Below are 17045 nucleotides of genomic sequence, written 5' to 3'. Positions count from 1 at the left end.
AAAACAAAAGCAAACTAATCCTAACTCACGAGAGGACATCCTAAAGATTAGAGATGGACTTAATAAAATAAGGGGAAAAAAACTAATAAAACCAAGTTAGTTCTTTGAAAATATGAACAAAATTGACAAATCTCTAGCTAGCTTAACTGAGAAAGAAGAGAGAGTAGACTCAAATTACTAAAAATCAAAAATGAAAGGGGACAGCAATACTAACCATACGCAAGAAAGTATTACTATTTTTAAGGGACTACTGTGAACTGCTTGTCATCAAGACTGTTAACTTAGAAGAAATAGACACATTCCTAGAAAGAAACAAACTACCAAAACTGACTCAAGAAGTAGAAAATCTGAGTAGACTTACAATAAGAAGCTGAATTAGTAAGTTAAAAATTACACCCCCCACAAAAAAAGGCTCAAGCCTAAAGGGCTTCACTATGAATTCTACCAAACATTTCAAGAAGAATCAATACCAAATCTTCACAAACTCTTCCAAAAAACAGAAAAGGAAGGAATACACTCCAAGTCATTTTATCAGCTCACTATTACCAAAGCCAGACAAAAGCATTACAAAAATAAAACTATAGATCAATATCCCTTATATTGACACCAAAATCAACAAAATACTAGCAAATCAAATCCAGCAACACATAAAAGAATTATACACCAAGTGGGATTTACCTCAGGAATACAAGGTTAGTTCAACATCTAAAAATCAATCAATGTCATACCATATCAATAAGGATCAAGGACAAAAAATACATGATCATCTCAGATGCAGAAAAATGTTTGGCAAAATGCAACACGTCTTTTTGATAAAAAACACTCAACAAATTCAGAGGGGAACCTTCTCAACTTGATAAACATAGAGCTAATATCAAACATAACAGTGAAAGACTAATGCTTCCCCTCTATGATCAAGAACAAGACAAGGATGTGTGCTCTTACTGCTTCTATTTAACACTGTACTGGAAGTTCTAGTCAGGGCAATTTAAGAAGAAAGAGAAAAGGCATACAGATTGGAAAGAAAGATGTAAAACTGCCTCTATTTTTATATGACATAATCTTGTATATATAAAATCCTAGGAAATCACACACACACAAAAAACCTGTTAGAATAAACAAGTTCAGCAAGTTTCCAGGATATGAGATAAATATAAAAATAAATTTCATTTCACTAACAATAGATAACTTGAAAATGAAATTAAAAAAATTCCATTTATGATAGCATCAAAAATATTTAGAAATAAATTGAATGAAAGAAGTGCAAGACTTCTGAAAAATATAAAACACTGTTGAGACTTTTAAAGGACTTCAATGATTGGAAAGACATGCCATAGTCACACGTCGGAAGACCTGATGTTGCTAAAATGGCAGTGCTCCCCGAACTGATCTACAGGTTCAGTGTGATCTCTCAAAATCAACAGTGCTGCTAAAGTTTCTGCTGGAAGTCAACAGAAGTAAAATAGCCAAAATAATCTTGGAAAAAAAAAGAACAAATTTGGAGGAATCACTCTTCCTGGTTTCGGTGCTTATAAAGCTACAGTAATCAAAACTGTGAGGTACTGAGATAAGGAGAGACAATGGAATAAAAGTGCGAGTCCAGAAATAAATCCTCATGTTTATAGCAAACTGATTTTTGACAAGATGCTGAGACCAGTCAATGCAGGAAAGCATAGGATTTTTTTTTCCCCCCAACAAATGGTGCTGAGGCAACTGGATGTCCAATGCAAAAGAATGAAGTTGGAGCCCTATTCTCAGAGCATATAAAAATATTAAATTCACTCAAAATGGATCACAGAACTAAATTTAAGAAATAAATGTGAAGAACTATAAAACTCTCAGAAGAAAATATAGGAGTAAATCTTCATGACCTTGGGTTTGGCAAAGTATTTTTAATTATGACATCAAAAAAATAAGCTACACAAGAAATAAATATGACTTCATCAAAATTCAAATTTTTTGTTTCAATGAACAGCAACAAGAAAGTGAAAAAACAACTCGTAAAGTAGGAAAAAAATATTTGCAAATCATGTATCCAGTAGTTTTAAATATGTATGAATATATAAAGAACTCTTACAACTCAATAAAAAATAACCTTAAAAATGGACAAAAGATCTGAATAGACATTCCTCTGAAGAAGATATACAAATGGCCAATAGGCACCTGAAAAGGATTCTCAGTATCATTAGTTATTAGGAAAATGCAAATCCAACCTACAATGAGGTGCCACTCCACATCCACTACGATATCTATAATGTAAAAGATAGCAACAAGAGTTGACAAGGATATGGAGAAGTTGGGACCCTCATAAACTGCTAGTGAGAATGTAAAATGGTGTTACACTTTCCAAAAATAGCCTGGCAGTTTCTTGGAACCATAAACAGTTACCATGATCCAGCAATTCCACTCTTAAGTATATACCTAAGAGAAATGAAAACTTATGTTCTCCAAAAATGTGTACACGAATGTTCATAGCAACATTGTTCATAATAGTCAGAAACTAGAAAAATCCAAATAACTATCAACTGACAAATGAATACAGAAAAATGGTACAGTCATGCAATGGAATATTATACAACCACAAAAAAATAAAGCTACAACATGGATGAGCGCTGAATGTATTATGCTAAGTTAAAGAAGTCAGACACAAAAGGCCACATATTTTATGATTTCACTGATGTGAAATGTCCAGATTGGGCAACTCAACAGAGACAGAAAATGGACTGGCGAGCGTCTAGGGCTCTGGGGATTTGGGGTGAGAAGTGAGCTAATGAGTGTGGGGTTTCTTTGGGGATAATGAAAATAATCTAACATTGACAGTGATGATGATTTCACAACTTTGTGAATATACTAAAACCCAATAAATTATGCATACATACGGGATATGGGTGAATTATATGGTATATAAATTATACCTCAATAAAGCTGCTATATTTTAAAACAAAAACGAAGTTCTCCCAGGAGCCATCTCATGGGCTGTGCATTACGCAGGAGGCAGCCTGAGGCACAGGCTCTGATGGGCTCCACCGCTGACCAGGAGGCGTAACCTTGGCCGTAGCATTTAATAGCCATCTTCATGGGCCCCGGCACCCTCAAAGCAGGCAAGCAACGGTGACTCTCTCCCAGGGGGGCGGTGAGCTTTCAGTGAAGTGATCCTGATACAGCCTGGAGCCCAGGGCCTGGGGCCAGAGGCAGCCTCCCCAGTCACAGCCCCAGCATCCCAGGGCCAGGCCGTGTGCCTCAGGGAAGCAAACCCACTTGCAAGAGCAAAGAACAGAGCAAACCAGGCAGCAGAAAAGATAGCAAAATGCCTTCTGGAACTCCTTGGCAGAAAAATTGAGAAAAATTACCTGCTGGCTTTGTTCCTTTTTTTTACTCAGGTCTCTGGAAGCCACAGCTTCGTTCCCCTTCTTGGTGACTTCTTCTATCTGCTCCTCACACTGCTCCTTCACCTCTTTCATCTGATTGATGCACTGGCTCCTTTGGTGAAAGAAGGAAAAGGACAAATATCTACAGGTGTGTCTCCACACCACGCGTGTCCCTGCTGTGCCTGGGAAATCCACTTCCACAAGAGATTTGATGAAGTCATATTTATTCCACAGCTCATCTTTCTCCTGCTCTGGTCGGTTAATCTAAAGACAATACCTAAGGCAGGGCAATGTGTGTTTTCGACTACTAAATGACAAGAAAACGGTAGCTGATTAAAACCTACTATGAATATGTCACCTTGTTCTAAAATAGGCAAATTTTATTGGTTAGGGAAAAAAAATTTAAATATAATCTAAATTTAAAAAAAAATTCAGTCTTTATTCCCAGCTATTGGCACAGAGCTCCTAATACCCTTGGAATTTCCAGAGCAATAGGAGCAGCTTCTGTTACAGTGAGCCCTTGTAGACCATACCTGACTTTATGCTAATGAACTGACTCGCTGAGCCTACCAAGCTTTAGGATGGGGCTGCTGGTCTGAAGAACCAGTCCCGTGATCAGAGGGCTAGAACTTTCAGCCCCATCCCCATCCTCCAGGGATAGGGGAGGGACTGGAGACTGAGTTCGACCACATGACCAAAGACTTAAAAACAATCACGTCTCCATGATAAAGCTCTGGACCACGTCACTCGGCAAACTTTCTGGTTGGTGAACACACCAATTAGAGAGGTGGCACCCGAACTCCAACAGAACTCCTGCCTGGCCCCCTCTCACCCAGACCTTGCCTCTTCAGTCTTGACCATCTCATGTTGCTGTTCGTGGGTTGTATCCTACAGGGGTGTCCAGCACAAAATTGTCAGTTACCCAAAACCTTTTATTTTACTCATCGGTTTTCTTTAGTGTTTGTGTATTTAATGTGTGTGGCCCAAGACAACTCTTCCTCTTCCATTGTGGCCTGGAGATGCCAAAAGGTTGGACACCCCTGCTCTAAAAACTATGATCACAGAGCCTTCCAGAGTTTCTGTATGTTATTACAGAGATTCAGTGAACCTCAGGGGCCATGGGAAGCCCTGAATGTGGAGGTAGCCAGTGGGGGCAGTCTTATGGGGCTGAGCCCCTTCATCTGTGAAGTTTGTGCTAACTCTGAGCGGGGTCAAAATGGAATGAATTTTTTCTTCCAGGAAGATGGAACAGATGTATTTTTCACTATTCCTCCCCGTGAGCACAACTAAAAACTCTGGTCATCATATTGAAAACAAACATAAGAAAGATTCTGAACGGTGGACAGAAGGCGGCAAACCAGTCAGGGACCTCGGAGCTGAAGGACAACACAGTGGTGTTGTGGAGAGTATACAGGAAGCCAGCACACCCCGCCTTCTCCCCGAGGACTGCAACGAAGAGTCAGGGCTCTCGCCGCTGCCCAGAGCGTCAATCGCAGATCACTCGTCATATCAAGAACCACGAACACGGATTGGAAAGAGACAGACAGTCAACAGACAACAGTGCCGACTAGGCAAAATGATGTGACAAAGAGGTTAAGGCAGGTACCAGAAAAATATTTCAATGAGCATTTAAAACATGCTTGAAGCAAATAAAAATAATTATATAGACTCAGCAAAGACACAGAAAGTCTTAGAAAAACAGAAGATTTAAAAAGCAATCAAATGGAAATTTTAGAACTTAAAAACGCGAACACCAAAATTTAAAAACTCAGCCAAGAAACCAATCGGTGAACTGGAAGCTAGAACAACAGATGTTACCCCACCTGAATACAGAGATAGAAACTGACTGGGGGAATTTAAAAAAAATAAAAATAAAAATAAAAAAAGCTTCAGGGACCTGTGTGACTCTAACTAAAGACTTAAGATCTGTGCCATCCGAATCTGGGAAGGAGGCTTCCCAGCAGGGCCCACACAGCTAATTATTTTCATTCCCGCCCCCAAGATATTGCTGCTCACTCACCCACAGGACAATATGATACTAACTGCCGTGCCCAGACAGAGCGCGCTGAGCTCCGCGGGTTCTCTCTCTCTCTCCTTTCTAGAACACCTCGATCTTTCACATGTAGGCTATGCACAGTAACCTTCTTCCAAAGATTACAGGAGAGAGGGAGAAAAAATAGGGCAACTTCATAGGGAAGGAACCTGACAAACAGCCCTCGGTGAGGGAATCAAGATTCACATCAATAATGCTGAGTCATATTGATAGTATGTTGCTGAATGTGAACCAGTCAGAACTGGCACTTTACCTCTGTGGCCTTCTCCTAAGAAGGTCACCATAAGAAAAACATCAAGCCCTGGCTGGCGTGACACAGTGGACTGAGTGCCGGCCTGCAAACCAAAAGGTCACTGGTTCAATTCCAGTCAAGGCACATGCGTGGGTTGCGGGCAGTCCCTGGTTTGGGCACATGCCAGAGGCAGCCAATCAATGTTTCTCTCTTTCCTCCTTCCCCTCTCTCAAAAATAAATAAAAATCTTTAAAGAAAGAAAGAAAGAAAAACATCATATAAAACATCATATAAATCTCAATTGAAGGACATTCTACAAACCACCTGACCAGTACTCCTCAAAACTATCAAGACCATTCAAAAAAACCCGGGGGGGTTGGGGGGGAAGGCTGAGAAACGGTCACGGCCAAGAGGAGCTTGATAGATATATGTCATGTGGGGCCCTGGATGGGATCTGGGGCAGAAAGGGACATTAGGGAAAAAACTGAGGAAATCTGAATAAAGTATGAATTTTAGTTAATAACAGTGTATCTATATTGGTTAATTAATTGTGACAAATACACCACACTAATGTAAAGTGTTAACAAGAGAGGACACCAGCTATGGGATACTTAGGAACTCCCTGAACTATCTTAGCAATAGTCTGAAATTCAAAAATCTGAAATTTATTTTAAAGCATAAAACCAACTGAACTGAACTAGAAGACACCCCGTGGGTGAGAGGACTGCTGGTGGGATGTACGCTCCGATTCAGCCCGAGCTCCCAGGGAGCAGAGGCCCTCGGAGGTATCATGCCACTCAGCTTCCTACCTGGAACTCATTTTAAGAGCACCTCAAGTGTCAGTTACACAGGAACTGAGAATTACCCACTTGTACAAATAAGGAAACTAACAGGTGACCAGGGTCGCAGAGGCAGAGAGAGGGAAAAAAGGCTGAAACCAGAAGCCAGACTTGTTTCTCATGGCCACCTCTTTTGAGTCACACGCCTCTCAGAGCCAAGTGTAAGTGAACTCAACCTCCAACTGTTGGAACATACCTGTCAGTTCAAAGGATTTATTGGATCTCAACGTATCACATGCGGAGATGGGCATCAGGTACTGTAGAAATAATCAAAGGCAGAGTTTCTGACCTTGCACAGCTTGCACATCAAGAAAAGACTAGGTGAAAAATTCATTTAAATAAAATTTTCACACACATGCAAGCCCCAGGTGGTAGACTAGTGTCCAATAGCTTCAGCGCAGCGAACAGAGAGACATCTGTACACTGAAAGAACCAGATGTTTCCAATTCATTGTTGTCCAACAATTTCACAGAAGCTCAAGATCAGCAAAGGAGCAGGTGCAGGGCCACTCCTGGACCTTTAAACCTACAAAAGGGAAGCACTGTTTTTGCCCGCTCTCGGCCCTGCCAGAATCTAGTACAAAGAGCTTCTCTCTCCACCTTGCAGATTAAGATCAGCTTTCCACATTCTGGCTCGACAGCAGTAAAGGGAACCACCTCAGAACACAGCTCAAATTCTGAGACGCAGGTCATACAGACCGTGACAGTCAGTGCTACTTCCTGGAGGCCTCAGGCTGGTTTTTTCTTACTCGTACATGATAAATGTTCAGGTATTAACCAGAGCTAAAATCCAGAGACAAACAAGACTTGGCCCCAAGACTGTCCTAACTGGTGCAGGGGATGGTCAGAAGACTATGAACAGAACGTGCACAGTGTAGGAATCTATCAAGAGGGATGACCTGATTATCCAGGATGCTAATGTCAGAATATTACTTATTATATCCCACCAAGTCTACTTCCTCACGGCAAGGAGACGAGATGGCAGGTAGTTCATCTCATACACCACCTCCAGGTGCTCTTAGGGAGAGAATGCAAGGCCGTTTGGATCAGGTACAGTAATCACTGAGTGACTCATGTCTGCCACGCGGTAGAAGAAGTAGGGAACATGTGCTAACTCTGACCGTTGAAGTAGGAACACTAACTTGTTCGTCTGGAGACCTGGCCTTTCCACCAGCTTCTTCATTCTCAGCACTGGCTTTTATAACATGTTTAGACCAGAGAGGGTATTTTAATGAAGAATGGGCAAATTTATAAATGGACATATACACAAAGTTGAGTATTCAATTTGTGGGACCCTGATGCACAATTTTTATCCATTTATAAATGTATTAACAAGGTGGTCATACCTTTTATCAGATCCTCACAGAGGGTCTATAATCCAAAGAAAGTTAAGAACAACTATTTTCAGCTTTCAACATTCCATGAACATCACCCCTGGGAAGCACCCTGATTCTCGTTCAGGGCTTTGGACACAACTAATCACCTAGATGTGCTCAGCCAGAGTTTTCAATCCATCAGCCTCGTAAGAGGAGAACAGCGCTTCCTGCCCACAGAGCCACCCAGGGTGGAGCACTCTGCTCATTGCTCACCCGACAGCTCCCACCCAGGAAGCAGGGCTGCCCTTCTGGTCACTGGGCCCTGGCTGACCTCCAGCTCAAATCTTCTGGGTCAAACATATTAAGTAAGGCCATTAATGGCTTACTGTAATCCAGTCAATGGAAGGGAAATATGTGCATTAAGGTGTCTTTCAAGGATGAATAATAAGTAGACTGGGGTATTTCATTTCTATCTGCACGTTTTCGTTGATTACCTGCTTGGCTCAGGGCCTTTCAGCTCTCAACTCAACCGCACTACTGGTATTGTGGGGCAAATAACACTGTTGTGGGAGCAGCCTTGTGCCTGTAGGGTGCTCAGCAGCATCCCTGCTCTCTACCCACTAGATGCCAGTGCACCCTTGTCCGAGCTGTGACAAACAAAACTGTCTGCCAATAGTTTCCTTGGGCAAAATGCCACCCACTGAGAACCACTGGCCTGGCGGAATAAGGTTCCATATGCATATTTTCTTAGTATGTTCCTTTGCATTGACTGCACACGTCCTCTGCATATTTATGTATTTGGGTGTTCCTGGCTTGAGCTGTATTTTGTTTTAAAGTGATCGGGAAGATGAATGGACAATATTTTAGAAGACTCAGAATCCCTACAGAGGGTGGTACATTGCTGGTCACCACGCAGATGGCCAGAATCTTCTCAGAAGGCAATTTGGCAGTTTATACCAAGAGGCACACTAAACCCAGAGCTGACTCTTTTTAGAAGGAAAGAATCCAAAATAATTTTTAAAAGTTACAGGCATTAATGTCAGGCCAGTTACAATAACCAAAACTTAAAAGTCAACTGAATACCCAACGAACAGGGAAATGGTGAATTACATTTGATACCTCCACAGTATGGAACATTAACCAGCCATTTTTAATGATAAAACATTTTAGAGCAATATAAATTTTTATATACACATAATGCAAGCTAAGCAAAAAATGATTTAAAATTTTAAATGGTGGCTGCAATTATGTGAAAAATTTGTGTGAACTTGGGCACCAACTAGAGGAGTAAGTCCAAGAGAAAAGAGGCCTGAGGTCATGGGTGGCTGGAGGCCTCTGTACCCCAAACTTCCTGGGCTTCAGTCGTATTGTTTTTATGAGGAAAAAGAGAAGAAAATGCACCAACTACAACTTCATTCTCTATCCACAATTGTTTTTTTACTATCTTACTTACAGGTTTAGCTAACCTTTTAAGTTTATTGTTTTGTCTTGATCATAAAAGTACTCCAGTAAGTAAAACTGTAGTTTTGTTGTTGTTGTTGTGGTATCAGCTTAAAAGAGATGTCATAGCTACTAAGCTGGAGTCTCATGAACAGCACGGTGACTAAAGTTAATAATAATGTATATACTTGGGAGTTACTAACAGAGTAGCTGAAGTGTTCTCACCATGCACACAAAATGATACATTTGCGAGATTACAGATGCTTAATTATCCAAAATGCTGCTCCTTGACTGGGAGCCGCATTTCACAATGTATAACAAAACATCACGTTTTACACCTTAAAATATACACATCTGTCAAAGAGGCCTCAGTAAAGCTGGAAAAATAAATGTGCTCCATTCTCATTTATTTTTTGGAAATTTGGAAAGACACTCCACAGTGTCAAGAAAAGAAAAATGATATATTATATTGATAGACGCCAACACTCCTCTTAGTCTAGGAGCTGGACTTAGGTCACACCTGAGCGCTCCAGGAACACATTCTTAAAGGCTTCAGATTTACTGACTTACCCACCCCATCTGTGCTTTATAGAGTCTTAAATTACATTAAGTTTGAAAGTATGCTGAGTAAGTCATTTCCTGCTACGGAGAACTGCCCTCCTACTTATCCTGTATCTTGAGCCCGCCGGCTGCCACTTCCACGGCTTTCTGAAGCATTGCTGGTGCTTAAAATGTAAGAGGCATTATTTCCGAAGGATCTGCCTCCTCGAAGGGACCGGACATTTCCCACAGAGCTCTGCACGCTGTGACGGGCAGGGCAAGTGGAGCTCGTGCTGGACCCCATGTGCTGCCCTCGGCCTAAAACTGAGCAGCCCCGGCGTGCACGCACCTGACGCTGTGCACACTTACAGGTCATAGGAGAACTTCCTCTCCAGGTGGGTCTGGTTCTTCTGAAACTGGAGGACGTCCTGCCGCAGCTTGCCGTGATTCTTCTGCAGGGCCTTTAACTGGTCTACGCCAAGAGGAGGACAGGACATCACACAGGTCACCAGGATGGCCGTCCCACGGCCCCCTCCCAGCACTCACGACACCCCGGCCGCAAAAGCGCCCCTGCAAGACCTATGATCCCACAGGAACCGGCACCTGCTTCTTTCCCAAATGTCTCTCCTCTCTTAAATCTCCTTTTCGACCTCCAACCCTTAAAATGCCTATTTGTGTTTTAGAGGTCATAAACCCTGAGCTGTCCCACAAGGTCACACACGCTACCATGCACCCCCTGCCCCCGATTTCGACACCTGGTCAGATCCGCAGCCCCTCCCGGTGAGCCCCCACCCTTGGCTGCCAGGCCGCCAGCCGGCACCCTTCTCCTGTCATTTGTTCACAGCCAAGCTCCTCTCGGAGGCCTGGGTTCATTTGACCACCTATCCCTCTTATCTGGGAAACTGCAGCTTTCTTTGAGGAAATTCAGCTCCATCCCGGCTGCCAGGACAACCTGGCTCATAAAAGCAACATAGTAGGAAACAGAGACATTAATAGATATTTACAAGTCTGATAAGAACTGTAAAAGAAAAAATGGGGTGCTACAGAAACATTGCAAAAAGTCTTGTAAAAGCTCTGTAGAAAAAAGCAGCAGCTGACAAAAGGGTCAAGCTGGGGGCAGAAGGACAAGCTGCCGCAGAGGTGATACCAGAATGGGCAGGCGGTGGCAGCAGGGCCCCAGAGCACAGCGCTGGACAGACCCAAGTTCCCCAAGAGACTTGTCTGCGCAACTCGAGGCCTGCAAGGCTCTCTGGGGGGAAATAAATGGAAGTGAAGGAGTCAGTGAAAACGTAAGTCCATCTCAAAAACATTTATGTAATGTTCTCAAAAAGACAAAACCGGGTGGAGTGGGGTGGAAAACTGCTCAGTGGGTGCCTGAGGCTGAGGTCGGGGCGGGGACCGACTGCAGAAGGCAGGGGACTTTGTGGAGTCACGGACATGGGCTGTGACCGCGGGCGTCTAGCAGGCTCTGCATTTGCCAAAACGTACAGGAGGGCACATTACAAAGGGTAAACTTTACTGTGTGTGAATTATAGTTCAATAAACCTAACCTTAAAAAAAATTCTATGATCAAGACGAGCATGGGGCAACTACTGGACAGTGAAGAGGCGTGTACTGCCACCCACCACAGTGCGCGAGAGCATCAGAGCACGATGCATGAGAGACGCCAGACAAAAAAGGGCGCATACCGTCTCGTTCCCTGTATATAAAACAGTAAGAAAATGCAAACTAATCTACAGAGACGGAAAGCAGATCAGAGGCTGCCTGGGGCGGATGACCACAGGGCACAAAGCAACTTCGGGGGGCGATGGGTATGTCACTGTGTTGACTTTGGTGGTGGTTTCCGGACATGCACATTTACATCAACACTTGTCAAGCTGTGCACTTTAAATATGTGTAGTTTACAGTATGTCAATTATACCTGATTTAGAGCTGTTTAAAAATACTAAGTACAGTCATGCTCTGCACAGCGATGTTTTGGTCAGCGAGGGACTACATATATGACAGTGGTATACCACACAGCCTGGCAGAGTAGGCTACACCACCGAGGTTCAGGTGAGCGCCCTCTGTGCTGTTTGTACAATGACTAAATCACCTAACGACACATTTCTCGAACAGTATTCGTTGTTAAGCAGCACATGACTGTGCAGGAAAGGCGGCAGAGCATCCTCCCTTCTTGAGGTCTGATGAGGAGCATCAGCTCCGAGAAGCCCCCCCGCAACAAAGTAACCGACTTAACTTTGTGGGTTACTGCATTTCCCCGAATAATCTTCTCAGAATTCTAGACCAATCAAACTACAGGATGGCACAGAAGTAGGTTTACAGTAGTGAGGAGGCGAAACACAGAGTTTATTCTTGTGTTGTTATTTAATTACTATATTATTTCCATACTTAAAACTACAAACCTGCTTTTGCCCCACCCTGTATATATACCATACACACACACAGGTGACATACGTATCACAGATGTGTGTGTGGGTATATATGTATTTTTTTTCAACATATCAAAAAATGAGAGTGAATTCTCTCATTTTCTGTACAGAATAGCCTGTAATGTAGTCACTAACATTTTTAAAGAAAAAGCTCTTTAAGGAAATATAGCTGGGCAAAAAGAATGAATTAAAGATTACTCAATCACTCATAATCACACCCATCATCAGATTAGAATAAGAAACCCTAGGGAAGGACAAGCGGAAAGGTGGGTTCCCTCCTTCCTTAAAGGCCGGACGTCTGGTGTAAAGGAGGAGAGGGGGCTCACCTTGCAGGGTTCTGATGAGCCTCTCGCCTGTGGTGATATTATTCACCAAAACCGCCTGCAAGGAAGATAAACACAGAATGAAACACCCAGATACTAACCACTCAGAAGAGACCTAGTAAGATGTACCTGCTGGGGGCGGGGGGAGGATGGGGGAGCAGATCGTCCCCCACCAAAGCAGATGTCAGGAGGGAGGCCCAGGGCCGGCTCCTCCCCCGTGCGAGGCCCAGGCTGGCCGAGGTGGCAACTGCGGCCTCTCCCTGGGGAAGCCTGGGTCCTGTCACATCCTCAATCACAAGGCAAACTCCGAATTCCGGGCTGGCTAACAGGGCCAAGAGAAGAGGCCTTGGTGACCGCTCCTCCAGCAGCACAACGTCCTGCGTCTTTTTACTCTCTGGCCTCTTCTGTCTGTCCACAGAGTCCACAAGTTCGGGCAGTGAAGGGTTCACACCCAGCTAGTTCCACAAAGTTGGGAATGTTGATGACAGAGGAGGGAAAAAGCAACACAGGACTCAGGATAACAACGTAAAAAAAGTGAAAAGAAACATGAGTGTGCAGGTAAGCGTGACGGGCAGCCTGCATGCCCTGAGCAACCACTTTATAGCAGGTGCTCTGCGGAGAATGTCAAACCAGCTGTATGAGGTGGGCAGAATATCATTCCTCTTAGGAGGCAGGAAATCGAGGCACAGCCTGCTTAGGAAGCTCACGACTGCGTGGGGCTCTCTCAACAGCAAACACATAACGCCACAATGGAGCCCCAGCAGGCTGGCTCCAGGGAGCGGGCTCTCCACTGCTACTCGCCAAACTGGATCTAAACCCCACGTAGGACACCAATCTAGTGGGCTGCACCCATCCGGGGCTAAAAGCAAACAAACAAGAAAAAGAGGGGACTGGGATATTAACTGTCAGAGCTCATCACACCGTAAGTGTTGTTTTATGAGCACACACTGTAAACAGGGCCACAAAGGGAAAGTTTCTTACTGTGTCACACGCAACAGTGTTTGTAAAATGCCGTACACTGGTTAGGCTGCCCGTGACCTGAAGACACATTTCTGTCCCTTTCCTGGTTAATGGTGACAATGACAACCACATCACCTTCCCCTTCTGCGCTTCTGGGTTCCTCCTGGACCTCGCTGTGGAGCCCTCACTCTTTCTTTGTCCAGAACAGTTTTTTAAGTAAGGTATTTATGAATAAGGTGTGTGTTCCCCGAAATGAAATATGACCAAACTACTTAGGGTTTTTTTTAGGGGGGAGGGAGATCTGAGCACAGAACACTTCCCAGTACAAAAGAAAAGAATCAGTGATAACATCTTGTAGGACTGACCTCTCAGGGAGAGACTGTCAAGAGGGGTGTTTATAGATATTCTACACCAGCAAAAGAGACAACATACATGTATTTTCTACAAGAGCAGCCGAGAGAAGAGAGCCTGCAGTGACAAGAGGGTTCGCACCGCGGGGCATCAGGTTTACACTGCGAGCAGCTACTGCTGCTCTCAGAAACGGCTCGCACGCGCTCAACTGGAAACACAAAAGCTGGCCCTGTAATCCAGCATTCTCGCCTCTGGGTGCGCATCGGAAAGGACTCGAAGCAAGACCGTGATGAGCCGGCTGCATCCCCGTGCTTTCTAGAAGCACGAGAGCTGGGAGCCCCCTAGGGGACCCTCCGCGGATAAAGAAGGTGTGCGTACAGTGGAATATCATGCAGCCTTTAAAAAGGAGTGACACGCTACAACACGGATGAACCTTGAGGACAATCCAGTCACAAAAGGACACATTCTGTAGGATTCCACTCAGTAAAGTATCTAAAGCAGTGAAAGATCATAGAAACAGAAAGCAGAAAGGTGGATAGTGGCCAAGGGCTGGGATAGAGAGAGGAATTAGGGTGGAATGGGCACAGAGACTCAGGGTTACATGATAAAAAAATCTCTAGAGACCTTCTGCACAGGAACATGAGTATATTTAACACTACTGACCTGTACACTTAAACTTCACCTTGCCTAGGTATCGAAACCTCCCTCCCTCTGAACATCAGAGTCGAAACAAACAGAAAAAGGAACCACTTAAATGCTTATACCCTGATTATCTCTCAAAAACGGTTATCTCCTGGGTAAATCATTTCTAAATTATGGCAATTTGACTTTTGATCCTTCTCATTTGTTCCCCTCAGCGCCAGCCCAAAAAATTATTGCAGTCCGCACTCATCTGGGTGTTTAGGAAGATTCAGGAAGCGCTGCATTCCGAAATATCTGAAGAGACTGCAGTCTCCCATGTGACTTTATTCTTCCAAAGAAAATATGTGCATTCCTCCCCCTATTTACTTATGCATGGAAAAATACAGTCTCCACTTAAGTAAATGAGAAAAGGGTCATAAAATGCCACCAAGCTTTTAAATGCAGTTTTACTATTTATTGTAAATCTCACTGAATCATTTTCAGGAAAATAATGGAAATGCTTATAGCTTTTGGGGGAGATCATCAGAAAAGAAAAGAACACCTGTAAACAACCCGGTTGTTTTTCACATGCTGGTGAGAGTGACGCCAGGGCACTGCACTTCCTGGTGTCTGTGGACCTTCCCCTGGGGACGCGCAGCAGCAGACGAGGAGGCACAGCAAGGGCCCCGGAGAGTCACTGGACGCTAAACTGGGAAGACCTCACGATGAATCTTCCACGTACAAATTCATTCTAACCATTCTATTCTGGGAAACAAGTGTATTTGATCAAATTATTTCTGCATTAGATTCCGAGAAAAGGAAGCTCAACATTTCACAGTGAATTTCCAAAACAATAAATCTACAATAAATGATGCTCTGTAAGCTCAGTAAGATGTAAGTGACTAAATTTTAAAAATACTAACTTTTGAAAAGCTCACTGAAGCGTGATGCTGACTGCATTATAAAAAGAGGCAACTTTTCCTGCTATATTTGGTTTATTAACAAAATGATCAATATGCCTTGAAGGTGGGGGTCGCCCCTCACATAAGCCTTACTGAAGAGGGCCTTCAAACTACCTCACCCTTGTCAACCCACTGGCACTCCGGTGCCTGGGTAACGTCTGTGTAATGACGTTCCTGTTACTGTCTCAGGGAGAGAACCTTAAAATGAAAAACTTAATCTCAGTGATCTGGGCCTGATATTAAGAATGAAGGGAAAATATGAAATATTCATTAGTGTCTTCTTACCCCTCAGCAATTTCAAAATCTCCCAGAGTGATGCCATCCAACAGAAATATGTTAGTCACATATGGGAATTTTAAATTCTCTAGTAGTGACATTAACTTAAATAAAAAGAAACAGGTTGGGCAAAGGATTTCAACAGACATTTCTTCAAAGAAGATGCACAAATGGCAGTTTAAGTACATAAAAGATGATCCACATAAGTCATTAGAGAAATCACATCAAATTGAGAAGACACCACTTCACATACACTAGGATGGCTACAAGTTAAAAAAAAAAAAAAAGGAAATAAGTACTGACAAGGATGTGAAAGAATACACAGCTGATGAGAATTTCAAATGGTGAAGTCGCTGTGGAAAACAGGTGGGCAGCTCCTCAAGAAGTTAAACAGATTTATCACAGGACCCAGTAATTCCAGTCCCGGGGACATACCCGAGAGCGCTGAAAACATACATCCTACAAAAACCTGTCCACAGATGTTCACAGAAGAATTATTCATAACAGCCCAAAACTGGAAACAACTCAAATCTCCATCAAGGGCTGAATGGATAAACAAAAAGTGGTCTATCCATACAATGGAATACTATTCAGCCATAAAAAGGAATGAAGTACTGATACAGGCTATGAAATGGATGAATCTTGAAAACACTGTGCTAAGTGAAAGAAGCCAGGCAGACACAAAAGGAAACAAAACATGATTCTGTTGCTATGATATGCCTAGAACAGGCAAACCTATAGAGACAAAATAAATTAACAGTTGCCCGGGGCTAAGAGGAGGGGAAATGGGAGCTGGCTGCTTAGTGGGTACACATTCTTTGCAGGGGATGATGAAAATGTTCCAGAATTAGACAGTGGTGATGGTTGTGAATATGCCAAAAACCACTGAATGGAAAATGATAAAACGGTGAGTTTGTTTTGTGAATTTTATCCCAATTAACAAAAAGAAGACAGGGTAATAAAGTATTGGTATTTAATTCCATGTAATATATATCCACATCATACCAAGATGTAATCAACATGTAACTATTAATTAATATTTTACTTTTTTATTTATACTAAACCTTCAAAATCTAGCATATTTTATACGACAGCACTTCCCAACTGGGACATTTTCTGTGCTCAATAGCCACTTGCTGCTAGGGACAGCGCATTGCCTGAAGAATAAGGAGGGAGGACTGACAGAATCCTAGTAGCAGAGAACTGTCAATTATTTATTTACGGCATCCCACTAACTTTACACACTCAGTTACCAGATGAAAGTCCCTGTGCCTGACACTTCAAAAGGCCAAAACTCAAAATGTCCGAGTTTGGAGTAAAGAAAGGTTTACTG

The 17045-nt window shown here is 43.1% G+C and overlaps 1 protein-coding gene across 2 annotated transcripts in view; it reads right to left on the bottom strand.

Moving 5' to 3' along the window:
- The window catches only part of GOLM1 (golgi membrane protein 1), a 47740-nt gene that overhangs the window by 6406 nt on the left and 24289 nt on the right, over positions 1-17045 (bottom strand). For both annotated transcript variants that reach the window (XM_054582943.1, XM_054582942.1), the window contains exons 4-6: positions 12546-12600; positions 10157-10259; positions 3351-3480 (exon numbers count right to left, since the gene is read on the bottom strand). In XM_054582943.1, the coding sequence (XP_054438918.1) occupies positions 3351-3480; positions 10157-10259; positions 12546-12600 (288 nt within the window). The remainder of the gene's footprint in view (positions 1-3350; positions 3481-10156; positions 10260-12545; positions 12601-17045) is intronic.

This window comes from Pteronotus mesoamericanus, unplaced genomic scaffold (assembly GCF_021234165.1).
Source record: "Pteronotus mesoamericanus isolate MK-2021 breed Mesoamerican mustached bat unplaced genomic scaffold, CSHL_Meso_final contig_73, whole genome shotgun sequence".
Taxonomy (NCBI): domain Eukaryota; kingdom Metazoa; phylum Chordata; class Mammalia; order Chiroptera; family Mormoopidae; genus Pteronotus; species Pteronotus mesoamericanus.
The sequence above is the reverse complement of the archived record's forward strand: the minus strand, read 5'-3'. Positions and strand labels throughout refer to the sequence as shown.